Genomic DNA, 15830 nt, shown 5'->3' with positions numbered 1-15830 from the left:
TAGTACAAAATAGTGCAAGGGACCAAAAGGTCAGGGATTTATGGATCCACCACCCAGTCCTCTGGCACTGGGATAACTGACAACACGAGCACAGCTCTGCTCCCTGGATGGACCCAGGGGACAGAATTTGCTGTGAGCCCTGAACTGAGCCAGCCTCTGTAGGTGCCTCAGTTTATCAGATCCCACTCTTTTCCTCCCTCTCCACTCCCTGCCCCCCGTCCGAGCCCGCCAGGCTGCAGCTGGACAGAATTCCTGGCTCACAGCACCAGATTGTTCCCGAGCAGCAGGGAAGGACACTCACAGGGCATTCCCACTCTTAGACAGCAGCACACCCTCTGTAAACCCTCAGCACTCCCAGTAATAAAGGGATCACTGCTTTCTGAATGCAAGCAAACGGCATCTTTCCCCTCACGTTGTTCCTGGGAACGGACTGTTTCCTTTGAGTTTTGGGGAGCTGGAAGCACACTGCCCTATCCAAGAGAAACTCCAGCTCCCGCTCTCACGGCTGCTGAGGGAGAAGCTGCCCTCCCACAGCAGCAGTGGCCAGCCCTCCTCATCCCATGTATCAGGCAGGAATTCACGGACAGGGGTCCTGCAGCCCCATCCTGCTGCACCCACCCTTGGGAGTCTGGGATGAGGGGACATGTCCCAGGGCTGTATGTGCTCCCCAGGGAGCTGCATGAGGGGACCCGGGAAGGGGACAACACATCCAGCTCCTCTCCAGCACAGCCAGAGCAGGGAGGCAGCAGGAATGAATGAGCCCCAGCTGTTGGCAAAGAGAGCAGGAACTTGAGGAGAACTTGGATGGGGATCCAGGGAGGAGGAGGAGAGCAAGGAGCTGCCTGTGGATGTGAAATGCCTCGGCAGGGCTTGGGATAATGGTCTAAAGTGGGGGTGGAAATGCTCAAGGATCCCGGGAAGAGCTGGTGGCCTGGGCACCTTCGTGTCCTCACACCACTGTGCCTTCCCCTGCCTTAAATTACTGGGAAACTGGAGAAACACGTGATAATGGGGATGAGGCAGCACAAGGATACGCTGAGGGATTAAAATGGAATGGGAGGGGTAAAGGTTGGCCATCGAGGGGCTGGGGAACACTGGTGGGATAACAGCAGGTTGGAGGAGGCACAAAATGTACCTGGAGGTCAGGAGGGAGATTCAGTGGGACAGAATTACTGGGATATACAGGATAGGGATAACCGGGGAGATAAACAGGAGCTCAGGGGAAACGGGAATGGAGACTCTTCTCATGGAGTCTGGGCAGGGGAATTGGACTGTCCTGGGGGATAACAGCAGGGAAAATCTGGGAGCTGTGTTATGGGATGGACTGAGACCTAGATACGAGGCCATGGGTGCAGGGGAGGTCTGGGAGCCCTGTTAGGGGATGGAATTAGACCCAGGTATGAGGCACCAGGTATGAGGTGCAGGATGGGCCCTTTCCAGTAACCACCAATATCAAGAGATCCTTACCATTCTTCACTTGGATTGCTGAGCCTTGGCCTTGAAGGTGGACCACAGCTGGCTGCAAGCACCAAACACAGCATTAGCAAATGTAGCCAGGAAATGTTTACAAAAACCCCTCCCAAGGCTGGGCTTTTTCCTGGGAAGATCAACCCACCTGGATGTCTCTGGAGCCGGCCTTGTCTGTGGCACCTGCAAAAGGCAATTTCATGTTGTTGAAGAAGAGGGTTGAGTGAAGAATCCCACAAATAAAACTCCTCTTACCCCATAATAACCATTGAACCCCCACAGAAATAAAACTTCTCTTACCCCACAGTAATCAGTAACCCCCCATTAACAGGGGGAGGACAGCACCACAAGTGTGGGGTGCAGGCAACATTAAAATATATAAAATATAAATATTAAAAAAATATAAAAAATGCATAAAGAAGACAAATATTCATCCTACATTTCCCTATTTTATTCCCACATTTCTGTCATCAAAATTAAAAATTCAACCATTATTCAACCAGTTTCCACTAGAATAGGAAAAATTGCACAACCCTTTCCCCGCTCTGTGGTGGCCAAAAGCCTCTTGGCTGCCAAGATGACAAGTTTCCCTCTGCAGTAGCTCAGGTCATTCATTGCATCCCAGCTCCATGCTGAAATCTCCCTTCTCTGGGAGCCAAACCTCTATTAAGGAGGAGATGCCTGTGGCAGGATGCTGGAGCTGAGGCCTCCTGCTGCTCCTGCCTCTGCTCAGGCAATTAAGGATCATAGAATCCCAGAAATATAGAGTGGTTGGGGTTGGAAGGGATCTTAAAGATCACCCAGTTCCAACCCCCTGCCATGGGCAGGGACACCTTCCACAATTTCTGAGATAAAAACTGAGAAGTCTCCAAGTTTTCCCTTGAACCACGTGGGCTACAGGGTAAAAGCTCTGACATCTCTGGAGATGTGTTTATTAATATTAAATTGCTCATGTATATATAACAAACATTGCTGATGGGAATGTCCACTAACCTGCATTTTAAGGAGTTATTAAATTCATGGATTTTAGCAAAATAATCACCACACGACTCCGTGGAGAAATGATGTGGTGCAGATACAGGGAAATGGAAAAAAATGGAACCAAGAACTGCAGGAGAAAAACATTTTTCTCTGGATGGTAGGGGAGGGAAGGGAAGGCAGAGGTGGGAATCTGCTGTGGTTCCTGCCTTCCAGGTCCTGATGCAAAGAATCATGGAACCACAGACTGGTTTGGGTGGGAAGGGACCTTAAAGCTCATCTCGTTCCACCTCTTGCCACCTTCCGCTAGACCAGGTTGCTCCAAGCCCCATCCAAGCTGACCCAGGGCACCCGAGTCCTGCTCCAGGATGCCGTGCCATCACATCCAGACACTCCTCGGGTGGGAACACGAAGCCCTTTTATTCCCGTGTGGCATCTCCCGTGCCGGCGGCGTCCCCAGCTCCGAGCAGGGGAGGGACAGAGCTCTCACCTGAGGGGCCCTGCAGGCCGGGGGGTCCCTGAGGGCCCGGCGGGCCAGGGGGGCCGGGCGGTCCCATGACGGTCGTGCCGGGAATCCCGGGGATGCCGGGAATGCCGGGGGGACCCTGCGGCCCGGGAGGACCTGGCGGCCCTTGGGGACCGTTGGGCCCTGGAGGACCAGCCTTCTTTCCTGGAAAACACAAGGTCAGGGGTTACCTTCTGCACGTGGGGTGGGCTTTGACCTGCAGGGAGCGGCTGATGGGGGATGCCCTCGGGGGCAGCGTGTCCCAGAGCTGGTCACGGCCCTACGGCTCTGGGATGCTCTCTGGATACACTCAGGATGTTCTCCGTGACCCATGGACGCTGCAACACACCCAGCCAAGGCTGGAGTGGTAAAGTCCAGGTGACCCACTCCACAGTTTCTCAGTTTTCCATTTGCTGATGGAAAACAGTGGGAATCTTCCCTACCTGTTACGTACTAGGATTAGGAGATGATCCCCACGGCATGATCTCCTCCAGAGGGCAGTTCAGAGCTGAGCTGCAGCGTTGCTGGAGGAACCCCTGTGCTGCTTGTGCCTCAAAATAATTAAATGTGTTGGGCTCTGGATGGAGGGGTAAGAGAAGGACTAACCTCACCACCAAGATGGAAGCACTGGAAAATTGTTATAATCATGGAATCACAGGATGGCTGGGGTTGGAAGGGACCTTAAAGACCACCCATTTCCACACCCTGCCCAGTCCAACCTGGCCTTGGACACTTCCAGGGATGGGGCAGCCACAGCTTCTCTGGGCAACCTGTGCCACTTATTTTATAAACCTCATGGAAAAAAACCTTCTTCCTTAAAATGATCCTCAAACACATCACGTGGCCCCAGGAAGAGAAACGGCACAACCACATCAGAAACTACTCATACAAATACAAAGTGGACTGAAACCAGGTCTGCAGGGAAAGCCTGGCCTGTCCTCAGCTGATTTTCCAGGTCCCCAACAGAAATTATGTTCTTTTGATGTAGTTATTAAGATGCCAGTTTGTAACAGCTTTTATGCCAAAGAGCATAAATGGAGCAAAATCACTCCAATTGCTGCCACAAGGTCCCCAGTAGGACAGAATTAAACACTTTGCTACATGACAGCAGCAGTTGGGATATGAAATTATGGTTATCGGAATAGTTTCCAAGTACATTTATGTACTTGTTTCTCGACTAATATCCATCTTTGTAATGGGATAAAACTATAAGGAGAAATCCATCTATTTTAGATAGGACAGGGGTGGAAATCTCTAGGTGGCCATTAGCCAGGAAAATGGGCACATGGACATCACTGTGGGACAACTGTGTGGGTAATTTAAACATCCAGAAAACTAAGTTAAAGTGAGGAGGGGTGAGTAAAATAACACTAGTGTCCAAAAAAAGGGGGGGGCGGGAAGGTTTAAGGGGACAAATCTCCACAGCAATATTTCTGTCCAGATCAGCAGCCACGACTTCCAATCCAAGCTGGCCACAATCCAGCCTTCCCCTAATCCAGTGATTTCCTTCCTTGGGCTGATGATGTGCCTTGGAATTGATCTCCCTGAATTACACCCATCACCTCTTTCCTCTGAAACACACTGAACTCCTCTCACTCACATCGCCCCGATCCAGGCCATCCAAAGGGAGGATCGAAGGCAGGGAGTCGGGAATGCTGCTGCTGTCACTCCTGGCTTTCCTTCCCAAGAGGGATACAAATTACAGCTGGTTTAACTCATCTGCCTCAGAAGTCTGGTCTGCTACTAAGGGAGCTGCTGGTTGAGCAGTGAAACAATTGCACATCCCACATTTTCTGTGCGTTCCCCTCCTCCAAGTCATTTCAGCTATTTCTCTGCATTAACAAATCTCACTTATTAAACTCACAAGGCAAAAGATATTTGATTTATTTGCCTGAGGGGACCCCAGCCCCCCTATCAGCTCTCCAGGGAGGGTCCCAGCACCCAAATCCCAGCCTGCCAAGTCTCCTGGTGTCTGTACCCACATACCAGGCAGGCCCTGAAACTCAGAGCAGGCAGGACCAGGGAGTTCTCCTTAATCCTTGCCCAGCAAACAATAAGCTGTAACTCTAAAAAGAATTAAATGTGACAATACCCTAAAATTGAACTATTTTATACAGCTGTATATAATACAGTTCTAGGAGCTCTCCCTGCCCCTCTGGAATTGCTCTGAATGCCACAGCCATCAGTTGTTATTAGCTGGGCTGGTTTAATGTGGGTTGAGGGTTTCTGAGCTTTGTTAGGAGAAACTCCTCCAACATAAAATTTTATGCTGCTTCTGAGAGTCAGTACAAATGAAGTCTCTAACTGTGGCCTGTTTCCACCTCTCAGCTGTGCATCTGGAGTTTGCATCTAAGGATTAAAGTGATTTGACGTGTTATTACAGTAGGACAGACACGGGAAGCTCGGCTGCTCCCGCTGTTGATGGTGGGGATGGAGCAGGAAGGGCTCTTGAGGGACACAGAGAATTGCTGAACAACTAACTGTTCTGTTAATTAAATACACATTAGCTACAACAGGTAGCAAGCAGAGAGTTGCCACTGCAGCTGTCAGTGCTTGGGTAGGAGCACCACGTGCTGCTCACACAGGGTGTGAGCCCCTCAGTGAGCTGAGCCCCCTGGGCCTGGAGACACCACAACCTCCAGTTACACACACCTACAACCTGTTGTGAGCTTTTAAAGCACTCCCAGAAGCATTTGGATGGTTACAATGGGCAAAACCAGGTAACTGACTGCGTTTCCCTGGAACTGAGACTGTAGCACGTTTATGAGGAAAAGCCGACAGAGCAGCTCGGATCCTGGGACTCGCTCAAGCTCCTGGTAGTGTTAAATGTTCCTCAGGAGTCCTACAGAGACAAGGATGGCATCAGCAATCCAAGAAACACAGGGCTGCCTCCTGAATAACCCAAATCCCAACAATCCACCAACAGGTGTTAGGAAAAGTGGGATGCAAAGTGTGTCTGTTGGGTTTGGTGGGTGTGAAGGGGACCCCAGGCTGCTGGTTGGCAGGCTCAGGATTAAAGCCAAGGCTGGCAAACAGCAAGTGGCTCCTGATGCTGGCTCATGACTCAATTCTACTCCACTCTCTAATTACACCATCTTCAGGATTACTTTTATAGAACATCATTAACTTCCTTCAGTGTTAAGGGAAGTTTTAAGGGTGTTGTGGGTGTTATCCCTGCCCTTCCCAGAGCTGGAAGCTGCTGCTGGTTTCTCCTTTGTGTTATCCAAAGAGAACTCACAGCTGGGTGACAAACACAGAAAGGAAAATTAAGTTAAAACTCAAACTTACCCTTTTTCTTGTTTTTCACTGAGCTTGGACCTACAAAGAAAAAAAGAAGAAAACTAGTGAAATTCAGGGATCACTTCAGCGGAGCAAATCCCCATTGCCATTTTATTTTCCAAGTGGACAATGGATGAGTTTGTGGCCCATGAAGCTGCACTGGAATGGTCTGAGCTGAGAGCAGTAACCCAAATATCAGAGCATCACAGAACGGTTTGGGTTGGAAGGGATCTTTAAAGATCATCTGGTCCAACCCCCTGCCGAATCCTTGTGAGCCAAGTTGTTTAAAAATAAGAATAAAATACTAAAAAAACACAAAAGCAAAGAATTATTACGAACTGGCTGTTTTGAACAATGGGAACCCAAAGCTCCCTAGCACGAAGAGAAAATATTTATAGTGAAGCTGAGAAACGACAGGACTTTTTGAGCAGAGGCTGAAGTGTGAAACATGTTCCATTGCTTCCCCAAGAATTAATCACGGATGGGAATGAACTGCAAAATTCCCCAAACATTCCCTCGCTGTTCATCAGTGAAATCCCTCTAAACCCCAGGTTTTAGCACATGTTGATGACTGAAATCACCTTTGACTGAGACAGAATTATAACGAATAGAAGGTAACCAGGTTGCTTTGAGCCTAAGGTGGAGAAAGGCAAATTCCCAACAGAAGTGCCATTTTTCCATGGTTGGTAAAAGGAAAGATGAGGGAAGGATCACAGAAATACCCAGCAACATCACTGATGCCTTTTTTAACAGGAATAATAATTTCCCTACATTATGATGTTGAGTCATGGGAAAATTATGGAATTATCTATAAAAGGCATTATCTATAAATTTTAGGAAGAAATCCTTCCCTGCGAGAGAGGTGAGGCCCTGGCACAGGTTGCCCAGAGAAGCTGTGGCTGCCCCAGCCCTGGAAGTGTCCAAGGCCAGGTTGGATGGGGCTTGGGGCAACCTGGGCTAGTGGGAGGTGTCCCTGCCTGTGGCAGGGGGTGGAATGGGATGAGTTTAAGATCCCTTCCGACCCAAACCATTCTGTGATTCTATGATTTAAAATACTATTTCTGCTAATCCACTATTTTTTTTACAACCTTCACCCTATTAAAACAGGCAGACAGGACAACACGTGGGTTTCCAGCAATGCCAGGCCCAGATCTCACCAGGAAGCCACACCAGTAGCTCCACCACGAGCAGACGAACTGCAAGACCTTCCACGCCGGGCAGACAACCTCCACTTTTTTTGCCATTCCCAAGCTCCACCAGCCCTCGTCGGAGGCACCAGCTGGTTAATAACATTTCCAGCGAGGAGAAAAAAAAAAAAGTCCTTTAAAAATCCTCCTTCCCCCCAGCCCAAGGCAGCGAGAGGGGAGTGCCGCGCCTGTGCCTGCGCAGCCCTCGGAGTCACGAGAGTTTATTTCATGTTCCATATATCACACCATTAGCGCCACGACCAGAGTGAAAGTACAAATAGCTGCGGCCAGCCAGACACATCGGGGCTGCCTGCAACCAATTAGCTTCAAAGATGAATGGGAGGAATGAGAACCACATGGGATGTCAATGTTCGCAGTCCATATTACAACACGCGCATCTGTTCCAGGCACGGCAGAGAGAGATGTTACGGCCCTGCAAGTGAATCTTTCGACAGACACAGGGAATACTCCTGAGGGGCGGGGGGGGGGAAACCCAGTGTTATTCAGCTTGGGAGCTTCTGACTCTCTGGGGTTTGCATCTGCTTGCCTCCCAATAGCAGGGGTGGGGAGTTTAATCGCAGCGCGGAGCTGAAGGTTCGTCTCGCGGAGCAGAAGACAAAGTTTTGCTCGTTTTTGCTCAAAATGGTCAATTCATGAGCTCTTGCTCAATTTAGGCCACAATGGTAATAAATTACTGAGTCTGAGAAGCTGAGGGCGACGGAAATTTCAGATCAATGTTCCCTCAGAACAAAAGGTGCTGAGGCGCAAGGCTTAAAAACTTGACTTGATGCACATTATCCAAACACTGATGTGCAGAGGAGAAAAATTATAATTAAAAAATCCTTTCTGCCAGGTTTTCAAGAGGCCAGAAACCAATATTTAAGCACTAAAGCTTGTTAAATGCTGCAGTGGTTGAACACATAAATAATACTGTTATAATATAATGGATGCCACATCCATGGAAGTGTCCAAGGCCAGGTTGGACAGGGCTCAGAGCAACCTGGTCTAGTGGAAGGTGTCCCTGATCCAAACCTGAAAGCAATCCAAGGTTTCAGCTGCTCCCTGGCACCTCTCTGCCCTTCTTTATAGAAATAACCTTAGTGCACCTTGTGTCACCCCCATTCCTCATGAATCCCTTTACACATCCATTAGGAATGTCCTGGAGATCCAGCTCCTGCTGCTGACTGCCAGGATCAAACACGACAGCCACCCAAGCAGAGTTATCCTTCTGGACTTCTACCCTTCTTCCCACTAATCCCACCTTCTTCCAACCTCCTTCCCACATGCTGTCTGCATACTTTTGAGGTCAAACCAGATCCCAGACCCAGGGAAGCCCATTCCCCTTCTACATTTCCTGTCTTTCAGCTGAAATTAAATCTACATTTAAACTCTAATCCCTCCCTGAAGGAGCTGTCAGCTCTGTTCACTCCCTTGTTTTAGCTTTGCCAGAGGGAGGGAAGTGGACCAGAACTGTTAATACAGAAGAGGACTGGGATAGCAGAGAGGACAGGCTGGATGGCTTTGAAGGATAATAAGCATGGAATGAGGTTCAGTCATACCAAATATATAGTCCTATAAAATATATATACATGGGAAATAATAAACTGCTCTGCTGGATCATGGAGCTCCTCAGGACAACACCTGCACATGTTCAGTTGCTGTCACTCAGCCAGGCAAGGCAGAAATACAATCCTAGAATGGGAACACCTCTGGAAGACACGGGGAAATTCTGCTGCCCCTCAGGGAGCGGGTGTGAAAATCCTGGGAGCAACGCAGCCAGTCCTGGTCATCTAATGCAGAAAGGTGAACTGAAATGAGAAGAGTTTCACAGAAGGGTTCCTGGGAGGGTCAAGAAGTAGTCAAGTGGTCAAGCCACCAACGCTGGGAAAGGGTGGAAGCACCACTGGGAAAGGCTCTGGTGATGGGCACGGAGGGAGAAGACCTGTCAGGGCTTCAAGGACAGCACTGGCACGTCCTCACACGTGTGAACTGCTCCCCAAGACCATCCAGTTGGAAATGAGAAGGAGCACAGGCTTGGAGGGGATCTTCTGGCTCAGAGTAAGAAGTCACTGAAGTGACCTGGAGTCACTGGTCGCTGCTGAAATGTCTCTCCAAAGCTCATCAGTCCCTCTGGGAGGTTATTTTTGAGGTTATTTTGGCCTAACTACTGAAGCTGTCACTACTAAGCTCTGGGGCAGGCTATGGTCTGACTTGAAATGTCTAAGCTACCTGATCTCCTCCTAACATTTATATTCCCTTTCCTTGTATTTCCTATGGGAAAAGACTCTGACTCCTGTTGCAGTAACTCAGGTCAGCTCCATCCTCTGCCAGCTGAGTTCTCCATCCCAGGACGGGATCTCCCCAGCAAAGGTGAGAGCAGGAATGCTGCACACTGGGCTTTGGAGACCCTGGCTTTGAGCAGCACCCCAGAGCTAGACTTCTCCAAAAGCTTATTTTCCACACATGCTGGGAAATAAAAGGGAAGGATAACAGAAAAGGAGGGAATATCAAGCCAGCAAGAGTGGTAAACTTTGAGGGAAAGGTACAAGCAGGAAAGGACAACTTTGTATGATGACAAAGCCCCAACCCAAACAGAAGAGCCCCCCTGGAATCCTGCAGAGCCACCACAAGTGGAAGGCTCCAAACAATTCCAAATCACTTCTAGCAGAAGCACAGTGGGTTCAGACACAGACTGAGCTGAAGAAAACATTTGCAAGAGATGAGTTTTTGGTGCACAAACCCACAGCTGTGGCCCAGCAAGCAGCAGAAGACATCTAACCATGCTTCAGGGAGCAGGTTCCAGCCCCAGCAGCCCCACCATCTGCTGGACCACTTCCAAGGGCTTCAGAAAAAAAAAACAGATGGTGATGCAACTCAAGGATATTACATGTGACATGTTTTCTCTTATAAAGATTAATAGAGTTTACTCCCCCCCCCGATTTCTCTTTCCTCACGCTACACACTGCTATGATTTACTATAAATACAGAAATATCCCAAACTTCTTTAGGACATATGCTGATATAAATAGGATATTAAAAAACCCCTGCATTCCCTTATTAGCTGTGTGTGTGTGGATTAACAAGAAATAGTTCAAATTCCTGCAAAACAGTTCAAACTGGTTTTACTGATGGGAACAGATCTTTGTAATTACACTTATTTTATATAAAACCTATAAAAGGGTGACCATTATAGAAATCAGTCAAACAAAGGACATACCTACAGAGGCTGCTGAATGTGCTCGAATTCCCAGTTGCCAAGAGCAGAATGAAGTCATCCAGTGCCACAACCATGTTTTAGCTGCATCATTCGGTTTAGAACAGACACCAATTGATGTCTTCAAGGTGTTCTTCCAGTTTGGGGAACGTATGGAGCAGCAACCACCATTTTTAGGTGTCCATCCATCCTTTGCAGGCTGTGCCAACCTGTTTTCAGAGTTGACTGCTGCCCCCTGGGATTATTAAGGTGTCCCTTGTCTATTTTTCTGGCACTAAGTTATTATGGAATAATCACCAATCTTCTTATTTAAGCACCAGGCTGGTCTGGGATATATGTAAGACCAGATAACTCAAGTGAGCCATCCCTGTTTCCATCACTGTTCTGCCCTGAGAGATGAGAGGGTGGAGGTACTGAGAAATTATTTTCATCCCAGGTTACAAACACCATCAGAGACAAAATCCTGGTGATTATTGAGATGTCAGCATCACCCAGAATTGTCACATCACTTCTCAGTCCTTCATGAAACACACATAAAATTGTTGAGTCATAGAGTCACAGAATAGTTTGGGTGGGAAGGGACCTTAAAGCTCATCCAGTCCCACCCCCTGCCACGGGCAGGGACACCTTCCACTAGCCCAGGTTGCCCCAAGCCCCGTCCAACCTGGCCTTGGACACTTCCAGGGCTGGGGCAGCCACAGCTTCTCTGGGCAACCTGTGCCAGGGCCTCCCCACCCTCCCAGGGAACGATTTCTTCCATACATTGAACCTAAATTTCCCCCCTTTCAGTTTGAACCCATTACTCCTTGTCCCACCACTCCAGTTCCTGATGAAGAGTCTCTCTCTGGCTTCTCTGCAGCCTCTTCAGATACTGGAAGCAGGTGGAGTCCCCATCCCTGGAATGACTGGATGTGGCACTCAGTGGGCTGGGGGACAAGGTGGGGAAGGGGCAAAGGGTGGACTCCATGATCTTGGAGGTCTTTTCCAACCTCAGTGATCCTGTGATTCTATAAATCCTGCCCATCAACCAACCCCTCTATCCCTATTTTGACCAATACTAAGGTGGAAAGAGAAGCTCAAGTGTTACCTGAGATGTCAAGTGATGACAAACCTCCTGCTGACGTGGATGTAAGTTGTCCCAATGAATAAGATCAAAACTCTCCACTTGGTCAAACCTCCAAAATTCAGTTGTTTCCTTCACAGGAGCAGTGCAGTGACATTCACTTCATTCTCATGGGTAGGAGATATGTAAAGCTTTTCAAATATTTTTAAGCATGGCCTTATTAATGCCAGATTACAGTGGAGTTGGGGAGAGAGGGATGTCAGCTCCCAACACATGCTTAATCTAGAACATGTGCTTTGGGGGAGGTTTGGAACCAATATGTTTTCAACATTTTCAGGAAATTTGGTCTATCCAGATGAAAGCTTCTTGGACCCTACTGAACTATCAGTCAGTGATACAAACACTGGAACAAGAGGAATTTTTTCCCTTTCCCTGAAAAAGAAAGTGCTGCTTCACCAACTCCAGGCAGAAAGGCAACAGGTCTTGAAGAGCAGCTTTGGCATTATTACTCCAGAATATTTAGAAAAGATGATAAATTATAGATCAAGGAAAATATCCCAGAAGTAAAACATATCCTGTGCTACTCCAAACTCCTGGTGTGCCTTGCCAGAGTGGTTTTTCGAGGGGTGGGACAAGGAAGGGGGGTCTTCTGCTAAGTGTGGAGGGAAGATGCTGCCCATACTTACAGGCTGGACCCGAATCAGGGATGTGATGCTCTGGTACAAGGCTAGAACTAATTTCAATAAATCTGAATATAGGGAATACATTCTGTAAGAAAACAGAGAGGGAACTCATTGTACAAAGCAGGGGAAGGATGAAACAGCACTGCCTGATGTGTTCCTGTGTAGGGCAGAGCCCAGGGCCATTCAGCTTCCCTCGACCACCACTGGTGCTTCTCTCTCTCTGCTTTTGTTTCAATCTTGTTTCAAAACTCTTGGAAATTTGTATGTGAAAAGACCTTAATGGTCTGTTTCTGGATACATCCAACACTGAGAAGCTCCACGGCAGCACCCCATAAACCAGCACCCCATAAACCAGCGCTCCCTCCTCATCCTTCCTCCCGCAGCAGTTCCCAGTGTGACCCCCCAGGGACATCCCCCCCTGCTGCTCCACCTGCACAGCACAGACACAGCCCAAAACTGCAGCAGCCTTTGCTCAGTGTTGCCCTGTCCCATTCCAGAGTTACAGGCTGCTGAGTCCCCAAAAATGGCTCGGAGCCAACTCATGGCTGACAGTTCTGATTCCCCACCCCTGTGCCGGACTGAGCTGCCCCACACCCAAAGCCAGGCTCCCAAAGCCAGTCTCCTCCAGCCTGGGAGATCAAGGAGAGTTTGCAGCTCATTCTGGGCTCTTCAGAGGCACTCCCTTGGCTACATCCACTTTTTGAGGCAATTCTTCAGCTCTTTGATGGACTTTTCCCATGTCTCCAGGGGAAGTGTCCCGCACTGAGGTCACTTCTGGGGCTGCTTGGCCAGAGGGTGTGAGCAGAGCTTGTGCACCGACACCAAGGGCTGAGAATCACTTCTCTTGTGGTGGCTTTGGTATAAGAGTGGCCTTGTGCTGCCTCCCTGCTCCCCTCCTTGCATTCCACCAAAGGACAAGCCTCCATCCATGTGTCATCCAGATGAGCAGACGCTGCTCCAGGAGCTCCATGGATCAGTAGCCTGCTCCCTCCCTATTCCTCTGATCCCATACACCAGACCCCAGTTCAAGCTCATCGGTCTGAAAACACACGGAGAGAAGTCACAGCTCATCCCAAGCCATCCCTGGAGCCCCTGGAGCGACACGAGATGCCAGAGAGCCGCAATCTCTCCTCTAGAGCAGCTTCAGATGACACAAGATATTCATCACGGAACAGGCTTTGGGTTTTTTTGTTGTTGTTGTTGAGAAAACGTTTTTTTCTCCTGCCAATACTCAGAGATTTTTGCCTGCCTTGACACAACCCAGACTCTTCAGGGAATAACCTGGTCAAGTTGTTAAGGATAGTTGAAAACAAATAAACAGAGATAATGCCAACAGTGACAGTAGATCGGGGTGTAGTTTATCCTGATTTTTACTCATATTCAAGGGAAAAAAAATCTGCTTACTGCAGTTCAAGATGATCAGAACTGAAGTGTAAGAGACAGACCTAAGGGACCATCAGTCTTCAACCTGCTCCAGGTACAGGTGCCATGTTGAGCAACCCCCCAGCTGGAAAGGACGGAAGGAGGAGGATGAATGTAGCTGCTCTCATGCATTCAACAGGTTTTTCCACCTTCAAAAGGATGATGGGACTCAAAGGTCATCAGGTGCTGTTTGAAGGGAGGTGCTGGAGCACGTGGAGACCCACCAGCCCTGGGTGTCTCCTAAGGGCTTTTTGGAATGAGGCAAAAAATAGGTGCAGGATTGTAGAAGAACCAGGCTGGAACAGAAAGTGTCCTATAGATGTCTGTCACCTCTGCTGTTGTCACCTCTGTCACAGTGCTGGTCCTGTTTAGGGGGAGAGGGCTGGATCCAGTCACTCCAGTTCCTCCATGACCTCAACTCTGTTTCTCCAACACCCAGAGCTCTGCTGAAAATCCTTCCTCGCTGCTTTCTTGGGTAAGGCAGAGGTGTCCTTACTCACTGCAATGGGAATCACTTTATAGGACACAAAGAACAACCAAGTTGATTTATCTCCTCCACCCCCTCCAGATCCACCCTGGGATCGGTGGCAAGGCACCAGGACAACCTGCTGGTACCATGAAGGTTCTAAAAAACCATCTCCAGTCTCTGCTGAGTAGGTGCAAGGACACCACAGCACAAATGTGGTCACGAGCAAAGACAAAATCCTGCTCCCAATTAACTACAGAGCCACTGTTGCTGGCAAACTCACACTGCACTGCCTCCTCAAAAACACAAAAAGCCAATCAAACATAAATCCCCACCCTTCTTAACTCGCTCCCACATAATCAATCCCAGCCAAGTTCCTGGGGTTCACACCAGAACCTGTGGCCTTCATATTTCATTTTCCACACTCTCGCTGGCTGTGGGAGGAGATGATGTGCCTTTTGTTTCCCTGCAGGCGTTCAGGTTGGATTCCAAGCGCCGGGTCCTTAAGCAGAGCTGACAAACAACAGCACTATCTCAAGGCTTTTTTTGGCTCTTGCTGGACTCATAAGGCTGATTTTCTATACACCACTGCACCCTATTGCTTACTTTATCAATCCCACATATTTGAACCCAACGATTTAAAGCGCAGTATTACAGCTGTGTTTTTATTTTGTTTGTTTTATTCGGTTGTTGCTTAACACAAAACACTCTGACATTTTTAGTCACATCCCACTAAGATAAACAACTAACATATGTCATGAATTCCAGCAGAAATGATTCCCAAGTGGTGCTGCAGCAAGGTTTTAACCCGGCCTACGAGAGGCTCTCCCAAATTGTTTGCTGGATGTTTGAAACGCGCCCTTCCCACCACGGATATCCATAAGGAATCGATGGTAGGTGGGAGGAAATCTCTTGGACTGCCTCATCCCTGCAGAACTTGACATGTTTTTCTCCTTCCCATACGTAATTCTGCCTAATTGGATGGAAAACCTCTGTAGCGTTGAGCAGCTGCCTGGAAACTGATGGTTTAATTACATGGAACAGCGTGGAATTTATACCCAAGGATCTGCCTGTGTGCACCCACAGGCACTCCTATGGATGAGTCTGAAAAGGGGGAAAAGAAGGGAGGGAAAAAAGGGGGGAAAAGGTGGAAAAAGAAGGAAATCCAAGAGAGACCCCACCACTCTTGGGAAGACTGGATGAATTTGAAAAGGGGGAGAAAGAAGAGGAAAAAGAGGGGGGAAAAGGGGGAAAAAGAAAGAAACCCAAGAGAGACCCCATCACTTTTGGAAAGATTGAATGAATTTGAAAAGGGGAAGGAAGAAGGGAAAAAAGAGGGGGAAAAAGGGGGAGAAAGAAGGAAATCCAAGAGAGACCCCACTAGTCTTGGGAAGACTGGATGAATTTGAAAACGGGAAGAAAGAAGGGAAAAAAGAGGGAGAAAAAGAAGGAAACCCAAGAGAGACCCCACCACTCTTTGGAAGACTGGATGAATTTGAAAAGAGGGAGAAAGAAGAGGAAAAAGAAGAGAAAAAAGGAGGGAGGAAAAGGAGAGGGGGAAAAAGG

The 15830-nt window shown here is 48.5% G+C and overlaps 1 protein-coding gene across 1 annotated transcript in view; it reads right to left on the bottom strand.

Moving 5' to 3' along the window:
- The window catches only part of EDA (ectodysplasin A), a gene marked incomplete at its 5' end in the record, with an annotated part of 64747 nt that overhangs the window by 3638 nt on the left and 45279 nt on the right, over positions 1-15830 (bottom strand). Inside the window, 4 exons of the mRNA XM_027690421.1 lie at positions 1468-1519; positions 1616-1650; positions 2936-3115; positions 6239-6268. Of these exons, the coding sequence (XP_027546222.1) occupies positions 1468-1519; positions 1616-1650; positions 2936-3115; positions 6239-6268 (297 nt within the window). The remainder of the gene's footprint in view (positions 1-1467; positions 1520-1615; positions 1651-2935; positions 3116-6238; positions 6269-15830) is intronic.

This window comes from Neopelma chrysocephalum, unplaced genomic scaffold (assembly GCF_003984885.1).
Source record: "Neopelma chrysocephalum unplaced genomic scaffold, ASM398488v2 Primary Assembly neopelma1_81, whole genome shotgun sequence".
In the NCBI taxonomy this organism is placed as follows: domain Eukaryota; kingdom Metazoa; phylum Chordata; class Aves; order Passeriformes; family Pipridae; genus Neopelma; species Neopelma chrysocephalum.
The sequence above is the reverse complement of the archived record's forward strand: the minus strand, read 5'-3'. Positions and strand labels throughout refer to the sequence as shown.